The sequence below is a fragment of the Polistes dominula genome, unplaced genomic scaffold (assembly GCF_049000335.1).
Source record: "Polistes dominula isolate Pdom_NZ unplaced genomic scaffold, Pdom_raw_medaka scaffold_35, whole genome shotgun sequence".
Classification (NCBI taxonomy): Eukaryota; Metazoa; Arthropoda; class Insecta; order Hymenoptera; family Vespidae; genus Polistes; species Polistes dominula.
Genome location: NW_028300968.1, coordinates 710,365 through 735,583, shown reverse-complemented (window position 1 = coordinate 735,583; position 25,219 = coordinate 710,365). Strand labels below are relative to the sequence as shown.

Here is a 25,219-nt window from a genome sequence, read left to right as displayed (position 1 = left end):
TTCTTATTAATTAAATATATTTTACACATTGTCCCTTAATTATCATAAATCTTTCAATCGAGTCGTATTAATTATTTTAATTAATCGGTTTTCATTTATCCCCATTCTTCTTATTCTTCTTCTTTTTCTTCTTCTTAATATTGCACATCGAAGTGCCAATTTATACTTTTATTTTTTGTTGACAGTATATTTTGTTTAACGATAGACCGACACCATAAATGGTGCTGCCCGAATGAAGGGGAGGCTCCTTTTTATTTTTTATTTTATTTTTTTTTTTTATTACATCTGGTATATTGAACATCAAAAACATCAATTAGTTGGCACATGAACGGAAGCAAACATATATGATGCCTGTGTGTACGGCTGAGTGTATATGTGTATGTATGTGTGTGTGTGTGTGTTGTCACAACATGTTCGTTTAAAAATAGTACAAAAAAATTTTTGCATTTTCCTCATTTTCTTTTTTTCCCTCACAATCGTGTAGAATTATTTTTTCTTTTTTTTTTTTTAGTGTCAAGAATATTCGTTTGCTCGTACGATAAAATATTTCGTTTTTCTTATTTTTTTTTTTTTAGTTAAAGTTTATCATCATTTGAAATTACTATTATATATATATATATATAATTGTTTTCAAATGTTACAACATATGTGTGTGTGTGTATATGTAAATACACGTATATAACATTTACGATGTGTGTACGAGCTTAATTTTTTTATTTCTCTTCGTTTCTTATAATTTTAAAACGTACAAATGTTCATATTGTTTTACAATATATTTAATCAAGATACTGTGTTGTGTTAATTAATAATAAAAAATTAAAAAAAAAAAAAAAAACTAGAAAAAAAGGAAGAAACACGGGCCACATTTTATGTGTTAGTGTGTCGTTTATTTGATTTTTTTTATTTTTTTATTTTTTTTTTTTACGAATAAGCATACGATGCCGTAAAGAATTTTCGGTTTATTATTATTATTGGCAATGTTCATTTGGAACGGATAGAGTTTGTCTTCGTACGATTGAATTATATCGATCTCGAATTTTATCAACAATATCATTCGCGAGTTTTTATTATCCTTTTTCTTTTTATTCGTTCATTTTGTTGTTGTTGTTGTTGTTGATGAATATTCACGATATTTGTATATCTTCTTTTTCATATGATTTTCATTATTTCATTCTTTATGATTTATTTAACGACGTGTACGATTTTATTTGTTTATTTAGAAACAAATAAAACAAAAATTCCGAAAATATTTTCTCCAAGGGTCCTGTTTCCAAAACCGTCACAATAAAAATAGGAAAAAATAATAATAATACAAAAAAAAAAAAAAGAATAATAAAAATTCGTACGAACAATTTTATCTATTATACAAAAGCTATTGATTTTTTTTCTTGTGTTTTTTTTTTCTTTTCTATCGTAAAACTCGAGCGAACGTTCTTATCGAAGAAAAAAAGGAAATGAAGATAAAAAAAAGAAAAGAAAAAAAAATAACAACCAAATACCAAAGATAAATATACTCGTGTTCACGTAAAATAATAAACAAAAAACAAAAAAATAGAAAAGAAAAAAAATACATTGATCGTTTGCAAAAAGGAGAAAGAGATTATCAGAATTTTCTCTTCGTTAGAAGAGAAACTACTCTCTTGTGTGTATGTGTGTTTATCTAGGTATACCTGTATAATATACGAATTTATATTTTTCTTCATTATTCCACAATGACACACACAGTGTTAGAAATCGGCTTTTAGTTAATGTTTGTTTGTTTGTTTGTTTTTTTCTTTTTTTTTTTTTTCTCAGGTAATCACGTTCGCGCGAATCTCCCGATAGATTGTCCCACCCACCCCTTCTCACGTCTCTTCTATTTTTTTTTTTATTCTCCCTTACTTTGATATTATAATTCGTTAAGTGTTTATTTATTTTTCGTTTTTCATTTTATTTCATTTCATTTTATTTTATTTTATTTTATTTTGTTAATATCTATCTAAGCGCAAATATATACAATATATACACATACGTTTAAAACACACGATCAATTTTAATAATCATTTTTTTTCTCCCAAGTTTACTCCTTTCAATGATTGTATAATTAGGATTGACTATTTCTTAGATTAATCAACAAAATTTCTTTCGTATAATTATATGTAAAATATCAAATATCCCGTATATATATATATATACATACATATTATACATATACATATATATATACGTGTTAGATGGTGGTATGTCCATCTCCAAGGTACCATTTTGGACGAATATCGGTCCGTCTAACATGCCCTTGCACTTTAATGAGCAAATACTTTGGAGATTACATAGTCTAATCATTTTTCAGGTAATATTTTTAAGTATGTTTAGATGATTATTCCATTTCTTTTTTTTTTTTTTTAATCTTTTATCCTTATCTTCATCTCTCTCTTTCGTTCTTATCATTCTTTATCTTAGTTTCGTTTTTTAATTACAAATATAAAACATGTATATGTAAATAGAACCTTTTAATAATATGCGCAAACATGTTCTCTCTCTCTCTCTTTCTCTCTCGTTCTTTCTTTCTTTCTCACTTTCTTACATTCTCTTTCTCTCTTTGTTTTTTTTATTTATTTATTTATTTATTTTTTTATTTTAATTGAGCAATACATATGAGAATTTGTTTAAATATCATCAGTCTAAGCTGTCACTTTGACAGCTAATTCATTCGCAACAGTATTTCTTCAACAACACACAATTGTTTTTTTTTTTTTTTTTTTTTTATCTCAAAGCTTGTAGAATTGAAACGTTAACAAATTAATAACCGCGATGGTGTGATGTACGTGTAAATATAACAATGAGAGCAATATACTGCTAATTTACGAAAACATTATATTTTTGTTAAACTTTCAAACGATTTTCAAAAAAAAAAGAAAAAAAAAAGAAATCCATGAAACGCACAAGAAGAAGAATTCGAAGTGCAAAGTTCGTGTAAAGTTTTGATTTAATTATAATTGTAGGTAATAATGATTTTTTATTATAATTAATTAATAATTTATATTATAATAATATTAATAAATTTATATTATAATAATATATTTATAATATAATTATAATAATAAATAATAATAATAATAATTTGATTAATTATTATAATTATAATAAATACCTCACGAGTATTTCATAAAAATACAAATTAAAGATAATATTTATATAAAATTTTGTGTTATAACAAATAAAATGACGTCGATCAATTTTTAAACGAGATACTTTTTAAATAACACGTTTCATTAATTATTCATTTATTTCACGTTTCTAATATAAGTATTTAAAAGTAAAATCATGTATTTCTATGTAAACTAACGTTTCCAATTTATTTATTAAAAAAAAAAAAACTAAAAAAGAAAAAAAAGTTGCATAAAATACGTTCTTTTTTTTTTTTACAATATCGATTCGTTCATTGTGCGTTGCATGAATTTTTAATATTCTTACAAATAGGCCAAAAATGTATATCGAATTATTTATTTTTATTTTTATTAACCCCACCCCACCCCACCCTCATTATTTTTTCCTTATCACTCCTGTCCCTTTTTTTTTTTTTTTATTTTCTTTTTCTGTTTTCTTAATATTTCTTATTGCGTTAATTTTCTTTTTCTTCGTCATCGTTTTTTTCTTTTTTTATCTTTTCTCAAAAATATATATATATATATACATGTATATATATTATCGATTACTACTTGTTAGGCTTCCGACGAACGGGAAAATCGCGTTGTCTTTTGTATTCCTTTTTTTTTTTTTACTCAATTTTTCCTTTCATTTCTAATTTTTTTTTCCACCTCCTTTTCATATACCAATAATTCCGAAATAAATTCTTTTTATTTCTTTTTTTTTTAATTTTATTTGACATTTTCTTCCTATTTCTTTATTTATTTCCCCATTATAATTTTTTTATTTTATTTTATTTTTTTTTTCATTATATACGCGTAACCCTAGCATATTATGACCTATATGTATGTATGCATGTATATATCATATACCTTTTTCGTTAAATCCTAGGTATAATGAGACCCTCATATGATCCATATTGAAAAATTTTAATTCTTTCTTTTTTTTTTCTTTTTATCTTTTTAATTTTTTTTCTTTTTCAAATATTAATAATCTGTTCGCTGTGTATGCACACGTGTGCGAGTGGTATCATTTTTTCTGATGCGTAATGAAACATTATTAGAGAGAACAATAATCTTCTTGTCGTTATTTACACATAGATCATAACAAATGTTGTTTAATCGAAATAAATGCACAAATAATATATGTAACATAATATGCATGTGTCTGTGTTAATGCATACATATACATATATATATATATATATATATATATATAAACATATGATTTAAACGTACAAGTCGCGCTCACAAATGTTAACAGGATATATAATATCATATATCGCAAATAAAAACGATCCAATTTTTACTATCATATTTTTATCTCAATATTTAATATTTCAAATCAACACCTCGCATGATTCATAAATCATATTCATACTTAAATATTTTTTTTTTTTTGGTTCATTCCTTTTCTTTACTCTTAACCGTTTAAGTGCGACAATCGCTTGTTCTATGCCAAAAATGCGAAGAAGCGTTCATGAATTTTGTGCAACAAAACACACTCATGTAATAAATGAAAATAACAAAGATTTTATTTAGTAAAAATTACTTTTTTTTTTTAATAATAATAATTAGAGTTTAATTATAACCATTTTTATTATTTTCCAAAAAAAGAAACAAAAATAACTACGCATTTCATTCCGCAATTTTAGCATATGCATACAAAAATTCTCCTGCACTCAAACAGTTAATATTATCTTTAACTTTTTCTTTTCTAACTAAATTTACATTCTCTCTCTCTCTCTCTCTCTCTCTTTCTCTCTCTTTCTCTCTCTTTCTCATTCTTTCAATTTTATCAACTAAAAACGTTATTTAACCCTTAGAGTGTTATGAACGCATATACGTGTTGTGTTAATATTAATGTAAAATAATGTTATATGTTTATATTAATTAATTCAATTATATTTATACAAAGTTAAATTATTACAATTTAATTTATTATTATTAAAATCTAGTTAACACGTTTCGTGTCAAGCCCTTTTTACCTGACTTCTCATTAAAGTCATTTAATTTGGCTTTAACAAAATCAACCATTAAATGTAATTATTACTTATTGTTAATATAACAATTAAACAAACTTATGTGCTTTAATGTATCAATAATTTAATAGAAATATTTTTTTACACAATATAAATTTGTTATAAACATATATATTCAATGCATAAAATGATAATTGTACCACTGGTGATACACGTGACCTGAAGAACAAGTTTAACGTGTACCAGTGGTGGTACATGTGGCATGGAACGTGTTAATAATAAATTAATTCATTCATACAAAACATTTTAGTTAAAAGTATTCACCACTCAAAGGGTTAAAACGCTATTGTCTTTTTCAAAGATATCACTACGTCATTCAAAGACGTTGATCACTTGAAACGTCATCATCATCATCATCATAATCATAATCATAATAATAATCATATTTTATCATTGTCTTTTGACCTTTTCATTGTCTTTGACATATTTTCAAACAAAACCAAAAACAAATAAATTACGTTTATGATGAGAGAGAGAGCTACGACATGTACAAAATATTTGTCATGAATTTGTCCTGGGTTGAGGAGGGAGGGTTGTGTTGGGTGTAAATGTATCGAGGAAAAGCAAAGGGAAAAAAGAGGATGGGTATGCGATGGATAGCTCGAATGGGGTAAATGGGTGGAAGTGGAGAAGATAGGAGAAGGGGTGTGTGGGGGTTGGTAAATTCAGCCTTTTATCTGTTACAGGCAGTCAGAGGAACGGCGATTATGATTCGAAAGCTCGCGTAAACCTCTTACAGTCGCTAAATTTATGGAACGTTACGTGTCCCATAAAATCCTCCGCCTTCGTTCCCATATATTCCCTATGGCAATGCCATTTCTCTAGGCTTTTAAAACGTCGACGCGTTTTCAATCTTCAAACGTTCTCTCTCTCTCTCTCTCTCTCTCGTTTTCTCGTTTTCTCGACAACTTTATACTACCACCATAATATAAAACATAAAATATCAAAAGAAGAAGAAGAAGAAAAAAAAATGGAAACAATCGATTTTACGATTTATTTTTTCTTTTTTTTTTTTTTACAATTGTATTCGTATATTGTAAAATAAATCATTTTTAATTTTCCTTTTTTTTTTTGGAGAGGAAGGGGTTGGTTAAGCTCATGAAGAGATTTTCTTGACCAACATTTTTCTTTTTCAAGAAAAAAAAAAAATAAAATTACTGAATCGTAAAATCGTTTTTGTTCTTTTTTTTTTTTTTTAATTCTTCATGCAACATTTGTTGTCGAAGGCGAAGTAATTTACAAGACACTAAATTAGAAAATATAATAATTCGTGAAATAATATATACACATATATAATATATATTATAATAAGTATTATTAAGTATATATATATATATATGTAAATTTGTATTATATTGACTTTAAAATCGGCAGTGAAAACCGTTTCGTGGATTTCTTTTTTTCTTTTTTCTTTTTATTCTTCTTCTTCGTTACTATTTTTTTTTTCCTAACGACTGTACGCGATTTAATAATTCATTTATTCAACGTTATTGCATAACGTTTATCAATTCTTGAGAGAGACAATCGAATTATTTGTGCAGTGTTATATTTAAAATTAATAATAATAATAATAATAATATTAATGATAATAATAATTAATTAATAATATTTAAAAAATATATATAAAAAGAGAGAGACGTTTCGTAATATTTAATATACAAATACGCTTATTACAATTCACTAGCTAGTTCGTGTTTGGGGAAATAAATAATTATAAACGTAATTATTATTAATAATTAATTAATAAATTGTCTTTGTGAAAGTTCGTAGAGTATTAATTAATCTAATAAGATCGTAGTATTTCTTAAGTAATAACATTATATTTTTTTTCGAACTTTCAATGAAATCGTCGTTGCTCATTTTCTTTTAATTTATCATCTATGTATATAACACGTACAAGCGTATTATCGTCGAATAAGCACACGTTGCTTTAAAGAAAAAAAAAAAAAAAAAAAACGCATTTATAAATCTGATATAACATACGCACATTTGTTATTTTCAAATGAAACATTATTATTATTATTTTTATTATCAATCCATTACGATTTATCATTGATTTATTTATTTATTTATTTATTTATTCTTTTAATTAATGTAAAATATTAAATCGATTCAATTAGCGAATAATTTGTATTTAATATTTGTTCAAATTTTTCTCACCAAACTATAGATACTTATCGAGATAAGTTTGTTATTTATTATTATCATAAAAAATACGATAGATCGTAAAGGTTCGCATTTTCGTTTTAATGTGTCACTCATAAAACCAAATAAAAAGTAACATTAAGAAAGGGTTTTGGGAGGTGAATTGGGGTTGGTTGAGGGAAGGAAGGGGGTAGGAGGAGAAGGGACCTAAGATGACGAGTCTCAAGATACCCATACGTGCGAAAAAAAAAATACAGAAACAAAATCCCTAGGCCGACCTCTGTCAAAACCGAAGAGACAAAAAAAAATGATTTGATATTGATTTGTTGTTTTTCGTTTTATTGTTAATACAATATCGAATCGATTAAAAATGTTTCTCTTGCATATTGTGGAGCAATCGTATGTATAGCAAAATTCTTGAACGTTGTAATAAAACATAAATTTGATCAATGTCGATGATCGTTTAACATTGAAACAAACGATCGTCGAGATCGAATATGAAATTAATTATTTTCTATTACTATACTCGGAGAAGATAAAGGATTTATATTATGATGTTTACACACACACACATTCATAAACGTATGCATGCATTCAACACACACGAACAAACATACATATTAACATCCACCCACTCTCAAACTCATAAACACACACCCACCCACACATAGAACGATAAACCGCGTGTTCAGTTTTCTCGGTCATCGATCGATAACTCGCCTAAGTTCGATGATGAAATCGACGATTATAAAGCACGAACGATTTTCATGATATGCAAATGCAACTATTCTAATCGTCCACGCAAAAAATGTGTCTTTTTTTTTGTTTTTACGAACGTCTCTTCGTTTTGCAAACAATGTTTCAACGAAGACAAAATCGTGGTTTTATTTTCTCGATCGTCGTCAAAATGTTAAACACGCCCATAAACGTCTTCTTATTATTTACACGTAAGCCACAGATTTAACCACCGATAATTGTCCTCCACCCCCAACACTCCTCATCATGAGGTAGAGAAGGATGAGGAGGAGGAGGTAGAAGAGTATACGTAGAACAAATGATTTTTCTTTTGTTTGTTTGTTTGTTAGTCAAGTTTCTTGTCACATTATCAATAATATATGTCCCGTCACGCAATAGCATCACTACGCACACAATCCACGAGAATGAAAGTAAAAAAGGAACACGCGAATCAGAAGCAAAATGTCATCATCATCATCATCATCATCATCATCGTCATTATCATCATTGTTGGTTGCTTCGTTTGTTGTTGCTGTCAGTGAATCATCATCATCATTATCATCATCATCATCATCGGCATCATGATTATCATTATCATCCTCACAGAATATGAAATAAGTTTTAGGATGTTTTGATCTCTTCGCGATTGCGTTTGCGTTAGCGTTAGCGTTATTGATAGGCCTAAAGTCTAGTGCTTCTTTCAGTGACGGGCAAATTGGTTTCGTCCCTAGGTACGGCACGATATTTACCGCGTACCGAGCTGGGGCCGAAAATTGGTGAGCCTCAGACAAGATGGCCGTCAATGTCGGAATAGGCCGGTGTCGGTGTGAACGTCGATAACGGGTGACCATGATTGTGGGCACCGTTGTTGTTCGCACGTGCAAAAGTAGCCGGTGGTGGTGGTACGGTGGGTGGTATCAGTGATTTTGTACCCGCCGTCATCACGGTAACATCCGGGGGTGGTACAGGTCGCGGTAGAGTTCTCGAACGAGTCAACGTACCCGTTCCACCAGCGTTCATGCTCGCATGGGGCACCCCCGTGTGTTGTCCTGTGATTGGCATGGATGGGTAATACGTGCCCGAGCCCGGATCTCCCATTGTTGGTGCCGGGCTCGAATTCGGCTCATATCCCATATAACGGCCGTTGTCCATTTCCACACTGTAGAAGCTTACGTCGTTGGGCGGTGCAGGACTTGGATTCCCGATGTAACTCGACTTCGAAACTGTAATTTAAATCATATTTTACACGATCTGATAAATATATATGTTGCAGGGAGATCATCAAAATGAACATTTCATCAAATCCCTTTAAAGTATCATCGATTCATGGAAGATGTTAAAATAACAATTCTACTGAGTGATTTATCTAAAGAAAGTCAATTCTAGTTACTTCAAGATAATACAACTAGTCAACTAGTTCTAAATACTTAAAGAAAGTAAATCTTTCATTAGAACAATTAAAGAATTCTATCAAATCACTTACTTTCTAAAAAATCACTCTACAAAGTTGTTATTTTAACATATTCCGTGAATTGATTAGATCAAACTTTATAGATTCGATGAAATCTCAATTTTCATCATATCCCTGCGACATATATACTTTACACCATATTGAAACTTTTCCGTTCAGGGAGATTGCATGATCGATGATCGCAAAGCTTATGATCTGAGAGGGGTGAGGGCAAGGGTTATCATAATCAATTTATGATATGTGATCGTTGATGTATGTTGGAAGCAAACTAGTGCAACCCAAAGATCACGTTAACTTTCTTTTTTAGGGGTATAATATTCATGGGGTATGATTTAAGCTCTGCCAAGCGATCTCTTTGACCTAATAATAATAATAATAATAATAATAATAATAATAATAATAATAATAATAATATTACTGACGCCTCTGCCAAGGTGCGTGCCAATGTGCGTTCCTCGTTCTGCTTGTATATCGTACGCATTAATATTATAATAATTAATAATAATAATAGCATGTACGAAACGCATGCGGAAGAACAAAAACCTCGCAAGCATAAGTCAACTCGCGTGCCTCCTCTCTCTTCATTTCAACTATTTATTACTATATCTTTTTATTTAATTTTTTTTTTTTTTTTTTTACTGTATGTATGCTTCCTATTATATATATATATGTATATATATAAGTAACAATATGAATACTAATTAAAGCAAGCTGCTTGAAATAATTTCATGCGAACGTATGAGATGATGATACGCGTATGCTTTTGATAATGAATGTGATATATAAATATATCATATTAATGTAAAATTGAAATAATGATTCTTGCTAAAATAATTATCAATCGAAGATGATAAAAAAAAAAAAAAAAAAAATCCACATACGGGATGATATGAGGAAGGTTCTTGTTTGTTACCTGATCAGATTCACCGACTTTTCAATTTATTTTGATATATAAAATTGATATCTTGATCAATTAAAATACTTATTGTTTTCAAACGATTAACCCCCCCCACGTGTGGATAAATCTGATCAGAGATTAACGAGAAGACACCAAGAGCGATTAACTTGAGAGGTTTTAGCACCTATGCAGAGTGTCGAGACGAGTAGCAGTTGTAGGTGACGCACCCGAGAGAGTCCCACTTGCTGTAGTTCTTTGAGGTGGAGAATCCATACTCATTATTGGTACGTGGTTACCTCGACGACCGAGAGTTCCTTGATGATGTACCTGCATCTCTAAACTACCCTTCCCATAATCCTGCATAGTTTGATCGATTAAATATGTACTAGCTGCAGTTTTTCTTCCCTCGTCCTGATTTAGAATAACAGATCAATAAAAAAAAAAGAAACATGAAATAAATCAGACGATTAGTTATAATCAAAAGTATTTAAAAAACAATTAAACTTAAAGTATAGTGAATTGATAAAAAAGATTGTCTTAGAAGAAAACAATATGAGTTTAATTTAATAGCCAGTTGTTTGACCTAAATAACAAGTAGTTTTTCTTTTTCTTGTTTTTTTTTTTTGGATTGGTACGTTGATTCGTAAATTTTATTCGTATTTGGGTCACGTACGATTCATTTTAAATTATCGTAGCTTATCATTTGAAATTTTAGAGATAATATCTTGATTCGATTCATTTCAATCACGATTGATCGTAAAAATACAAGTAGGTCTATCATAAATATAAAGATTTAACGATTATGTCACAGACTTTGACAGGATCAAAGGTGGAAGATGAAAACAAATGCGAATGAAACTTTGCAATCTGTGCAATCTTATCCATCAAATCACTATACTATACTTAGGATTAATGTACACCTATAATTCTACTTCTACAAAATTGTTAACCAAATCCGAATTTGGTCTACTGATTAATTTTCTTAATTAAGTAGTGTATCAGTATGATTTATTCTTTGTATGCGTGTGTATGCGTGTGTGTGTGTGTGTGTGTGTGTGTGTCTTTCTCATCTCTTATGTGTAAAAAGGTTGAAACTAAAAATAACTTTTCACGCGATTTTTTTTCTCATTCCTGACTTTGGTTATCATTCTGATACACCACGATATTTGTGTGTGATTTTTTGTTTAGTTTTCTCTTTGTTTCAGCGTATCTACCTTCGACAGAGTGTAGACGACAAAATAAAAAAAAGAAAAAAGGAAGAAAGAAAGAAAAGGTGTGTTCTCACTTTTCTAACCAACCCCCACCCCCAAAAAAAAGCATACAAAGTCTTATCGTTCAAAAATGAGAGGGTTCTGTTATTTTGCTATCGCGTCGAAACAAGAGAGGATCGGATTGATAATATACGCATTATGTTTTAAAAGAAAGTAACAAAAGAATGAAAAGGAATGACGATGATAGAACGAACAAAAATAAAATAGAAAAGAAAAGAAAAATCATGGAATAGAAAATGGGAAAGAGGAAAGAAGAATTTAACCAAAAAAAAGAAAAATAGAAAACCAAAAACAAAGAAAAAAACAAATAGCTAGAAAGCTAGAGAAAAATATTGGATATGGAATCTGATATGCGGTATTTTCTTGTATAGAAAAAAAAAAAAAAAAAATAAAGCGAACGCAAAAATCAGAGAGGACAATGATAACACTGCAATTTCTCTCGTCGCGTGACGAATACGACGACGATGAGAGGATGTACGTATTATCTAGGGTTTTTGTTGTTGTTGTTGTTGTTGTTGTTTTGATTGTTTATTTTTCTTTTCTCTTCTAGATTTTCAAGAGTATTGTTTCTACGATGCATTATGATGTGCGCGTTTGCAAATGAGGCTTCTTGTTTTTTTTTGTTTTTTCTTTTATTTATGTCTCTTTCAGTGTGACATTTCAAAATTTACGGTTTTGCGAATGACATTTTTAAAGTATCTATCAATCCATTCATCGTTATAGTGAATTTCTATTATCACAGATTCGATTAATCAATATATTTAATGCATAACCCTTGATGAACATTATATTGTATAAAAAAGAAAAAGAAAAGTGAAGAGAATATTAGAAATATACCGAAGTAAATTTGATTGAAGCAATATCATCGATCAATCATCCAATAGCAAATGTGCATGCACGTCTGAGATAAAAAAAAAAAAAAGAAAAAAAAGGAATATAAAACAGATTACTACTTTGAAGTTACATTAGTTTAGTACGTTCGTGTTAAAAAGAAAACGAAAATACTTTACTACTACCAACATTAAGCATCGCGAGAAAAGTTTTTTTCCCTTCCTCCTCCCTCCCTCCCTACCCCCACAATACTGTAAACGAGAATTTAGTTTGCGAGTACTACTAGAAAAAAAAAAAAGAAAAGAAAAAAAAAAGTACAAATGGGGAACAGGGGGGTTTGGTAAAGGGGGTTGGAAAGGAAAATGCTTGGATAAGAAAATAGTAAAACAGTTTATACTAAAAACGAAACGAAACGAAACTAAACGCAACTAAACGAATGCAGATATTTCAAAGGAAACGCATAAAATAAGCTAAAGGGAAATTAAAAAAAGAAAGGGTGAGGGTGAGGGTGAGGGTTGGGTGGGGGGGTTGGTAAGGAAAAGAAAAAGTGTTAACAGAACTCAAACCTACCCTCCGTTATTACTTGTTACTAAGAACATATTGACTGATGGCACTGACCACGTAATCATTAGCGTCGAAGTTAACGTCGCTCTTCTCATCGGACACGGAACTTAATTCGCCGGTCATGGTGTCCCCGTTGACGGTAGATGGTGCATACATATCAGCTGTCTGGGACTTGTTTAATCCTGTCAAAAGAGTTTAACACCCGTTTAGTTCAAGTATAACAAGATAGTTGGTTGATTGGTTGGTTGGTTGGTTGGTTACTTTGGTTAGATTATACAATGGGTTTTTGTTTGTTTGTATTCATATCACAATTTTCAGACAGTATTTCTCAAATAACTTTTGATACAGTATATTGTTGAACAAATGGAATCTTGCAATTGATCATGGAACTGATCATTTATTTAATGTAATTTTAAAAGAAAAATTAAAAGAAAGAGAGAAATAAGTCCAATTAATATTCAATTATAATCTTATAATATAATTATATTATATATATTAAATATATAAATAATTATATTTTTCATTTTGTTTGAAGTCTTCGCAAATAGTATAAATATTCTGTTGTTGATATTGTTTGTCTTGTTCTTCGTTTAATTTCGTCTAAGTCCATATCAACTTACGAGCTTTATTTCGTTTTCGTACAATGTACCACAACATGATGAAGACATTAACGATAAAAAAGATGACGGAAGTAGCTGCGAACGTATAGATATAATTCATTGGAAAATCCCCTCTTTCCAAGAGGACGTCTGGCAGGTTTTCCACGTTATTGGGTCCTATGAGATAATCAGAAAAAAAAAAAGAATTTTCTTTAATCATGATATTTACCAGAACGCTGTGCCTTCTTTTTCGACTTTAATGTAGCAAGGACAATGGGCGTGGCAATGAGGAGACAAGCGGATGCAGAAACAGTGATGATTATCACGATGATGTACGAGGAATTAATCTCACTTGATGTCAACTCGGTGGGTGGCGCCTCGCCTGTAACCCAAGCCAATGCCCCGTCACCCCTTTTGTTATTCATGCAATATGATTATGTGTACATGTGTGTGTGTATGCCTATTTTGTTAGTTTTCTCTCTCTCTTTCATATTTCCAAATTTCATTTCGTTTTCTTACTGTTATCCTAGTCCTTCCCCCCGACCCCTTAAGGCACTTTGTATTTCTTGTTTTTGTTGTTAATTTAATTAACAAAGCTATTATTTTATATTAGCAGCAAGAGTTAATAATTGTTTGTTAATATTTTGTTCTTCTTCTTCTTCTTATGACTATCCTTCTAATTATTATGAGTTTTTGTTGTTGTTATTGTTGTTGTTGTTAATTTATTTTAATAATCCAATTTATTTTGTATTAATTTGTAGTGTTAATTTTGTCGGAAGATAGGAAAATTAAACGCATTACCGATTATTGTAATTATTGATAAATTTGATAATGCATATTGATATCACGTTATTCAGTATGAATGATTGATCGTTCCCACCCCTAATATGCATTAAATGTATGCATAGAGACACATACGAACATATATGTAATCTTTCATGAAATATTTTCAATGATCTATGAATCGTAAATGTGAACATGTACGAATGAATATATATATATATATTATTGTAGCACGTAATATCTACGTTTAATGACAAGCGTATTTCACAAATGAAGCCTCTATATCTAATCTAATTGACGCATACTGGCCCGTTATGGTTTGACACGTAAAGCAGTTATAGCTAACGATGCGTTAATAAAGATGCGTTAATCATATCTATCAAATACATAACCAATTATATATATATATATATATATATATATATATATATATATATATATATATATATATATATTATGTATATAATGATATTAATATTATATATATCAAACTTATATATATTGATTAAAATATATATTTTTATTATTTGTTATATAATTATATTAAAATATATAATATAAATATATTTGTGTGTAATATATTTAATAGTATATATATAAATTATATATAAATTATATTTTTAATAATATAAATTATTACATTTTATTAATTAATTATCAAAATATATAAGTTTTATGATATAATATTAATAAATTATATATTAGATCGTCACGCAAAATTATCTTACTTTTTTTCTCAGTCAAATTTACAATTATAATATTAAATTATTTTATATTTGTTTTATGTATCTGTACTGTCCAAAAATTATTCTTAATATTATTCTATCAAAAAAAGAAACTTTTTTTAGGACGATCCAATATATTCTATGTATACATATATATATAATTTTGTATTGATTGAAAATTATGATGACAAATAAATCGATTAAATAAAAAAATAAGCAGGAATGTGTAAATAATTCATCGAAATAAGAAGCATTTTGTCGATGATCATTATACTTACGTAGTGTTTGAACTTTAACGATGTCTGGCAAGAAACCACTGTCACCCTTTTCATTAATTGCTTTAATACTAAACACATAATATGTTCCAAGTTGAAGACCGGTTATTGTAGCTTTATATTCGCCAGGTGAAACGTCTAAATATCTATAACGATTTTCATAATCCAATGCTTGTCTCCATCTAATTTGATGAGACGTTGGTAAACCACCATCGAATCCTCTTTTCCAGACTAATGTTACAGAATCGTGAGTCATGTTGCAAGCTTCTAAATCGAGAGGTTTGTCTGGTGGTGATGTTACATCCAAATGGATGACGTCGAGTGAATGACCCATCTTATTTTCAGCACGACACTCGTATTTACCATAATCGGTAGCTTTTACGTTGATTATCGTCAATGTTGACTCTGATATTAATTCGGATAACTACAAAAAAAAAAAAAAAAATAAAAATAATTATTAAGAAAATTATATATAATATAATGTTATATTTATTATAAAACACACATGAAACATTAAAAATATCATTTTAAATTATTTTTGTTGGATTTTTCATTCAAGTCATTGACGTATATTAAATAAAAATATTTATGTTTAACCATAGGTGGTAAACGTAGCACGAAACGAAATGTGTTAATTATTTATACAAAATTATTATTTATTATATTTGTTATCACTTACGTCGCTATGGGTGATGCTATATTTGTTTTCAGTCGCGTTAGGTAATAAAGATCTTCCATTAAAAATCCATGTAAAACGTGGCAAAGGTGATCCTCGTGCTTTACAATAAAGTGGCGCACTTATTCCTTTATTTGCAGCTGCTTTTCTAGTTAACGGTGTATTCATCATTTCTGGTGCAACTGTTAAATAAATAAAAAAGAAAAAACAAATAGATATTTAGATGAAAGTAGATAGTTTATTTATTTGTTGTTATTGTTGTTATTGTAACAAAATTAATAATGATTTGATTAACTTACAATTAGTGATGAATAAAATTGGTTTGGAAGTTGCATTGCCAATTCCATTGTTAACTTTGCATCGATATTCACCAACATCTTCCTTTTCTGGATGTTCGATATGAAGATAAGAAGTTTTGTTAGCGAATGACGTCGAATATCTTCCTGGTAATTCAGCATTGGAACCAACTTTTTGCCAAGTCACGAATTCATCTCCGATAGGGCTACCGTCAACCTCGCAAAATAATTTAGCTTCAATTCCAGGTTGATATATCGTACCAGAAATTGACGTTTGTATAATCCTGGCCGGATCTAATGTAAAACACACACATAAACAGAACATAAATAATAAATAGATAAATTAAGTTTTAGAACAAATGGTTGAATAAAAGATATTCGTAAGGATGTCGATATAAAAAGATATGGGAATTCATATAAAAAAAAAAAAAAAAAAATGAGAAGATTTACTCACATTGTACAGTCAAATTGAGTGGATAAAAGGTAGTCCCTTCTTCGTTGATAGCTTCGCACGTGTAAGTTCCAGCATCGTAACGTTCCAATTTGGTGATATTCAGGGTTGGTCCACGAGCAGTTATTCTTTTGCCAATACTACTCAAAGGCAAGCCGTCCCTTGTCCATGTGTAAGTTACCGTATTAGGATTTCCAGTTGCTGAGACGGATATTACGAAGGGTTCACCTTCCATACCCATTAGTTCGTAAGGTTCCAACGTTGAGAATATTGGCTTGTCTACAACATCAATTTACCCCTCCCATACTAATGTGTAACCGTATCATCTCGTGGGGAAAATCGATTGGGGATTTCTATAGTCGATTTTTCGAGGTAGAATGAAGTTTTATTTTAAAAGAAAAATAAAATTGACAACACTTTTACACACGGTCCGTTTGATTTTATTAGTTTTCGAAAGTTTACTGCAACGTGTGGTTGGGGCACCTAGTTTTGTGCTAAATTTGACACTGAATTTTTTTATATGTGTATATATATGTACTTACATAGAACATGAAGTGTTATAGCATCGTGTATCGATCTTTCCATTTGAGCGTTTCTTGCTTGACAGGTGTACACCTCGAGGTTCATGTCTTCCGTTAAATCCAAAGCCAATTCGACGTAGGAAAGAAAACCACCGTGTAAACCTGCTTTAGTACCATTTTTCGTCGAGGGTACCGATATACCACCTTTCCACCATGACATCTCTGCTGCTGGATTGCTGCTACTTGATTCGCAAATAATACGACCTTCCTGACCTGCATGAAAATCCTGTGGTTCTCGCGTGATCTTCACTTTCTCGGGTGGAACTACGATAAATGGACGATAAATAAATAAATAAATAAATAAATAAATAAATAAATAAATAGTTATTGCAAATTGAAAGTAAAAGAAGATATTTGTTTCTGATAATATGGTTTAGAGAAGAATTTTCTCATATTAGGGTGAAACAAAAGTTCGTGAGTTGATTGCATTACAAACTGCACGATGGATTTTGAAAATTGAAAACACACAAACTTTTGTTTCACTTAAATGTATGTAATACGTACAATTGACTCTTAATATAAGAGTTTTCATCAATGGTATTTCCGTGGCAGAATTTGTTGCTTCGCATCTAACGTGTGCATTGTTATCCGATGCATTAACGAGAATCAATAGTTCACTGGAAACTGCTTGATCTCTCGTTCTAGAAGTACCAGGAATCTGAAGAAATAAATTAGAAGATAAACAAAAAAACAAAAAAAAAGAATTAATAAAAAGTATAATATATAAAAAAAAAAAAAGAAAAATAATCATCTTTTAAAATAAAAAGAACAGATCGAATCTTTTGCTCTATAGCATATTATACCTTTTTATCGTTTTTATACCACGTCAGAGTTGCCAGTGGATTACCAGCTGTGGCTGTGCACTGAAGTCTTAATACCGTTCCAGCATCTATAGTTGTACCCTCTTCATAACCAGTGACGAAGAGGTTCGAGGGTGGATCTAGAACAAAGTGTGCGAATGTATATGTCTATGTGTGTGTGTGTGTGTATGTTACCGGCTTTAATCTTCATTCTCTTTGCGTTTGGATCAAAAAGCGTTGCCGTAATACGTAGTGCAACAGCAACAGCAGCACCAGCTACGTGTGCACCACCATTCCTATACTAGTTCCCTGTATTGTCTCGGCAAAATGACGTAGCACCTCGTGAAAATTTTCAAAGCTATGTGTATATGTATTCAGGAATATTATATTCTATATTAAAAAGCTCATTATTCATTTCACAACTAACGAAGCTATCAAAAGCTGTATTCTTTTCATAGAGACGATGATCATGATGATGATAACTATACTGTCTATCTATTTGAACTTCTTCTTATATTTATTTCAGATTAAATGTAGATACGACTAAAAGATAATCCTTTGGGGAACAGTGTCCCACCTTTCTGATGCACTCGAAATATTGCAATAGTTGCATACGTATTGGCTTATAAATCATCTTATTTACTTAAAACAATTGGTAATATCTTCAAATGTAATTATAATTGTTACTCATTTTATTTTTTATATTTTTACATTAATACCTTTATTAATAAAAATATATCAATTTTGTTTTATTTAAAATTCAAACGTAGGACTATTTTATTATTTCAAATCCTGTATCACAAAGAGTTAAAGTTTTAATAGCAACTGTTCGAGAACACTTTGAACAAGCCAATGGTATATTTCGTAAAATATTGACGGTGTTTCTCCTCATCACCCTTTCCTAACATTTGGCAATAGTGTGTTACGGTCAGACGAAGAGAGAAAGGTCGGACATGCGTGGCTCTTGCCAACTAACCAACCAGAGACCAGAGAGAGAGAGAGAGAGAGAGAGAGAGAGAGAGAGTTACCACCCAACAACACGGCGTTGTCTCGGAACGAGAATAATTTGCTCAAACAGCAGAATTCTGAATTAGGAAGTACGATCGCCAATTTCTCTATCTCTCGCTCTCTCTCTCACTCTATATATATATATATATGTCTATCCTAACATTCTAACCAAGAAGATTGATTTACCAAAACCGAAGGTAGGAATTTGCATCAGAAACTACGCGAAGGACGATAATGCACTCTGTTGCATCGTGAGGGTTGTATCGTGTATCCGTTGAAGAGGACAGAATCGTTAGGATGATTTACTTAATATAGTTGAAACTATGTAAAGGAACGAATAAAGGATGATTGTGTATACCCTAAGGGTGAATTTTCTTTGTCATTTCAACGTTCTCGAATAGTATTAATGGATTAACGATCGGATCAAGTAAAAATAACTCGAAGAGGGTGAGTGGGGATTCTAATGGGTTGACGAATTGATCGTTTGCGAGTTCATCCAACGAAAATTTCATTATAGTTAGGTATATATATATAGTATATTATTACTCACAGATGACGTTGATAGTATGTGTGCCAACCACATTCTCAGCAAGTTTAGCATTCGACGCGTGGCAGATAACAACGATGCTTCTACTCTTGTGATTTATACTGAAAGTCACATTCGAAGTTGTGATCCAACCACCCTGAGACGCTGGTTCCGTTTTCGACGTGCTATTCTCAAAGTTCCGACCGTCAACCGACCACTTTATATCCGCTGGTGGGTTAGAGTTCTCTGTTGTACAAGTAATCACAACTTGTTCACCTGCCTTTGCTTCGGTAGGTCCGGTGATTATCACACCGGCTGGTACGACTAAAAAAAATATTATTTTTTCTTTTATATTCATCTTCTTCTAGTGTTACTTTTTTTAAATTTTATTTTATTCGATTTTTATCTCTCTATATATTCTATTATTAATAAGATTATTAATATTATTATTAAAATATATTTATATATTATATTAGATGTTTTCAAATGTTTTTATATTAGGATTTTTTTTTGAATGAATGAAAAAGTTAAAGTAAAGGTGATTTGTCAAAAGTGTTAAATGTTTAAAAAAAGAAAAGTTGTGTCGACTTTTAAATCAAAATATCTTCTCTACTCGAAGTAATTTTATTCAGCGCACCCCCTAATACGATTTAAATAATTGACGTTGATAATTAAGATGACGTTAATGAGATAAAATATTCTTTGCATCGTTGAAGTATAGTTTAATATGACACAAGATAAAATGTCTTTCCCCTTTTAATACTTACAAAGTACAGTTAGGTCAACGTGCACTTTCATGGGTTCAACACTCATGATATTGGACACCTCGCATCTGTATCGTGCCTTGTCATCTTGTGCCATGGCCTTGAAAGACAGAACACTCTCAGATAGGCTTCCTTCTGAATTATACTTGGTAGTGACTTGTTTGTTATTTCTAAACCAAACGATTTGGGCCGGTGGATTACCACCTCGCGATCGACAGGTGAGCTCCACTTGTTGATCACGTTGTACGGTTTCACCCTCGGTGTAACCCTCGATGTACGGTATACCTGGTGGATCTGTCAAAATTCATTATTTTTATTTTCCAAATCTATATCCGATTAAATTTGCTATTCAATTTCGTAAAGGAATCACATTAACCATATTTTTTATTACAATTAGCAATTAATTCTAATATCTGTGTTCTTATTAGAAATTAAATAATATATCGAAGCTTTTGTATACTTGAAATTTTATATATTAATAATTAGATTCGTAATGTTTTATAATTAGAAAAAGAAAAATAATTTGAAGGATTAATATAATGGAATTTAAGAAAATTATTGAAAAACTCATACACACCCCCTGTGTAATATTACGAAATAAATGTAATAAAATACGTAATATAAATTCACAAATAATGAAATAAAAATAATATAACTTACTATAGAACATTGTCATATTGAAATATAAATTTCTACGATGTTATCAATTACGATCGATCCAATTTATCTTTCCGATTAATGTTCGTGCATGTTAGATATTCGATGGGTCCTTTACTTACAGAAAACGGAGAGTTTGATGGTCGCCCGCATAGGACGATTAATGGGAATTGCTGGATGATTGGCTTCGCAGGTATAATCCATCTCATCATCGTCGGCAGTGGGGACTATAGTGATAGATCCGTGGGTATCGTATTTGAGAAGTTTCTTCGTAGTTTCACCAGGCTTCAACATCTCCTTGTCTGAAACAAGCATTATCGATGTGAATGAAGTAACATGCTTTGTCTTAATATTTTCTTAAGTATGCTTGTTTCCTTAGTAAGTAATTACCTAGTTAATTACTTATCTCTATATACATATATATATATAATAACTATACTACATTTAACTAACTCCTTTTGTTTGATTTTACACTTTAGTAAATTAATACGATCATTAAGATTTGAACTATTATTAATAAATCTTAAATAATATATTTTATAATATTATATTAAAAGAATATAAATGATAAGAATAACAATTATTATATTATATTTTAAAATATATTATAATTATTAGTGTTACTAATTATACTGTTACAAAAGTATATTCCTAGTTTAATTATATTTACTTAAAATAATTATAATATTTATATAAAAAACAATTAGATATTTTTTTATTTTATTAATATAATATATTTTAATTTATATATTATTAATTATAAACATAATTATTTCAGGAAACATTAAAGCATTCGCTTTTGTCAAAATAAATTGACTTTCTCCTGCTTTAAATGATTCTCCATGATATAATTAATATTACTGAAGAAAACTCGTTAGATAATATAAAGTAAGACCCCATCACCATATAACAAACCTCCCTCCTCATAGACAGACTGTTGATTCTTTTTTTTTTTTTTCTTCTTGATAGGATACAATACGTATGTATGTATATGTATGTGTATATAATATGTATGGTTGTTCTGGCTCACCGTTAACCAAAGCACGTAGTACATACTACGAGAAACGAGCATGGAATGTTTTAAACGGCGTTAATTCTAAAATACATCGATGTTTGTTCCGTGATTGCATTGCCCTGCCCGATATCCCACCGTTATCTCGTTTTAATCGAAGGTGCGCGCGAGCGGAATAATCGATACTTTCGGATGATCGAACGGTCTCTTTCTCTCTCTCTCTCTCTCTCTCTCTTTCTCTCGCAACTAGAAGGAAAATTCAATTAAGCTGCTGACGTTTCTTTCATTTTTCGTTATATACGAATTTCGTATCGGTAACGCGAAATGAGAAAATGTGACGAATGCGTTTTGAATTAATTTTCCTACCTTTTATTTTATTTTTTTATTTTTTGTTTTATTTTATTATTTTTCTATTTTAAATTCAAATCAATGCTTTTACCGGCTTTTCACGTGCATTATCATTATTATTATTATTATAATTATAATAATTATTATTTATGTACATACATACGTGTTGTTTTGAGCTTGCATATACTCTGAGTACATTTTTAAACAATTTACAATTTATGTTATCAAGTTTTCTTTTCTTTTTTTTTTTTTTTAATTTGCACATATTTTCTTGACGATCAATGTAGTTTCGTATTAACTTTTAAGATGATACACATTAAAAGGTAAAGGTGTGTTATTTAAAAATGTTCAAAGTTACGAATAACTTACAGTAGTTGATACACATCAAATATTTAAAAAAACACTACTTTATATATAAATAATTAGATCATGAATTAGATAAAATTTATTTAAATTGTATATTAAAATAATAGAAACTTACCACCTTCGATTGATATTGGTATGATATTAGTATCACCACCTTTGATTTGTACATTTCCACGATACCAAACTATGGAAGCTGCAGGTTTGGCAGATCTCACAACGCATTCCAAACGAGTTGATTCGCCAACTTTCACTTCGATTTTGTTTTTACTCGAATGACTTATACCGTCCAGATTTTTCTTGTATGGGTGACTACTGATCTCGACTTTTTGAGGTAATGCTGTAACAAAAAGAACAAAAATTACATCATAAATGGGTGAACTTATTAATTGAATTTATTCAATATTAATTTGAATGAATTTTTGTGTTTTTTCCTTCAACTTAGTACATACGATAGTTATATATAGTTATATATTATTTTGTGTGTTGTTATAATTTACTAAATAGTTTAGAATTATATTTAGTCAACATTTTATAACAAAGCCACAGCAACGTCAACCTGAAGCATCCTTGTAAATACATGTTATAGAAATAAAATATAAATTTCATGATATAAATAATATAAATGACAAGTATAAATATATTAGTCAAACAATATTTTAAAGTTGTATTACAGTTCACGTATAATTTAATTAATCTTTCATTCAGTAAATAGCAATATAAAATATGGTATCGTATATATATATATATTACAATTTTATTTAATTGTTAAAATTTGTTAAAACAATTAAAATATCGAAATAATTGATTTAGCAGTCGATATTGCAGTCGATTGCAATGTCGAACACAATGCGATTCGGATTTGAAAATGCACTCGCACGTAAACTGTGGGCGTAGATTTTGACTGAGAAACGAGCATTGGCTTAATTCAATGCTATAGTGTATATTTATATGTATGTACATATACTTGACTATATGTATCAATGTCGTATGTATATGTATGTCTGTGTGTGTGTACGGTTTGAATAGTTTATTGCAATATCGGATGGTGCACCTATCTCGCATGTACTTTACGACTAGCTTTTGATCTCGGATATTCTGTTTCCGAAGCAATAAATCCTATCAATAATTTGTCATTTTTCTTTTCTTTCTTTTTTTTTTTTTTTTTACAGTAGAAAACTAGATAGATTAAAGATGACGTATATATATATATATATATATATATATATATATATATATATATATATATTACGTGTAGTATATAAAGCGTATTTCTCGTTTAATCCAAATTGATGATCAACGTAGAATTATGAACTATGTTCAAAGAAAAGCACTCGTTCAAATCCGATTTAACGATTCGAAGTGGAATTAATGATGGCAATCTTTCTTTCTTTCTTTCTTTCTATTCTTTTTCTTATTTTATATCGACGTAATATTTCTGTCTATGAAAAACTATAGTATATTGTTAAAAAAAAAAAAATAATAATATTATTAGACAGTATCGACAAGAAAACGTATGACGTAAAATTGAATTGTGATACAGTGATATCTATTGAAAATTTAGAGTATCTAAAAACTTTGTGATAACCTCTAAATATAATCAATCCTTAAATTAGCAATTAAAAAAAATAAAAATAATTACGATAGAAATTATCCTTTATCCTAAGTTGATAAAAATCACACAAAATAACAAAAATGTCATTAAAAACGGTTCAGTAGTTTCAAAGTTTATTGTAAATCAACAACGTGACATATTAAATTGTTATATTAAAGATATATCAAATAAATTTATATAAATATATAAATAATCTATTTTCTTTAAATCTACAAACCAAAAGTTTAAAAGTTAACAGTTGATAGTGCTAATAAGAGTAGTTCGAGTTAACCAAAAGCGATTTGCAATTTGATAAATGTTTGGTCCGGAACTTCTAAAGAACCCCAGCATCAATTCCTTTGACCTTTCCGATCAATATTCAAGCTTCTCGATGACATCTACGTAATAGTAGTTTTAGTTGCACATACGTGTGCTCTTCTATACTATATGCATCTATCTATCCTATCAATGTATAAGTTTGTGAGTATGTTTTAGTGAAGCCAGCATTCACCTATGTGAATGCATATACGAGTTCGGCCGGTCTGTATGTCAAGCACAAACAAGTTCAGAGAAGAGCGACCTTTGACCCTAATTTCCTCTTTACCCTCCCATTCGCTTAACCACAAGGCGTCCATTGCGTGTCACACGAACAGAGAATACCCGATTTTCCTGCGTTAAT

At 29.7% G+C, this 25,219-nt stretch overlaps 1 protein-coding gene and 1 long non-coding RNA gene across 7 annotated transcripts in view; one reads left to right on the top strand and one right to left on the bottom strand.

Annotated features, from left to right (window-relative positions):
- The window catches only part of LOC149032340 (uncharacterized), a 58,438-nt gene that overhangs the window by 3,211 nt on the left and 30,008 nt on the right, over positions 1-25,219 (top strand). Inside the window, exons 2-3 of one of the 6 annotated variants that reach the window (XR_016176794.1) lie at positions 11,622-12,161; positions 12,238-13,069. The exons of 2 other annotated variants lie outside the window; for them this stretch is intronic. This is a non-coding gene — a long non-coding RNA (uncharacterized LOC149032340). Of the gene's footprint in view, positions 1-11,621; positions 12,162-12,237; positions 13,070-17,494; positions 17,622-21,347; positions 21,485-25,219 lie in introns of those variants that run through there. 3 more of the 6 variants (XR_016176793.1, XR_016176795.1, XR_016176797.1) reach the window with 3 other exon arrangements.
- sns (sticks and stones) overlaps positions 952-25,219 on the bottom strand; it is a 347,782-nt gene continuing 323,514 nt past the window's right edge. Inside the window, exons 4-18 of the mRNA XM_015331460.2 lie at positions 23,065-23,286; positions 21,346-21,525; positions 20,570-20,860; positions 19,827-20,126; positions 18,272-18,408; positions 17,973-18,126; positions 17,430-17,732; positions 16,891-17,166; positions 16,440-16,730; positions 16,144-16,322; positions 15,468-15,888; positions 13,703-13,858; positions 13,137-13,264; positions 10,644-10,827; positions 952-9,270 (exon numbers count right to left, since the gene is read on the bottom strand). Coding sequence (XP_015186946.2) covers positions 8,831-9,270; positions 10,644-10,827; positions 13,137-13,264; positions 13,703-13,858; positions 15,468-15,888; positions 16,144-16,322; positions 16,440-16,730; positions 16,891-17,166; positions 17,430-17,732; positions 17,973-18,126; positions 18,272-18,408; positions 19,827-20,126; positions 20,570-20,860; positions 21,346-21,525; positions 23,065-23,286 — 3,662 coding nt within the window. The 3' untranslated portion in view covers positions 952-8,830. The remainder of the gene's footprint in view (positions 9,271-10,643; positions 10,828-13,136; positions 13,265-13,702; positions 13,859-15,467; positions 15,889-16,143; positions 16,323-16,439; positions 16,731-16,890; positions 17,167-17,429; positions 17,733-17,972; positions 18,127-18,271; positions 18,409-19,826; positions 20,127-20,569; positions 20,861-21,345; positions 21,526-23,064; positions 23,287-25,219) is intronic.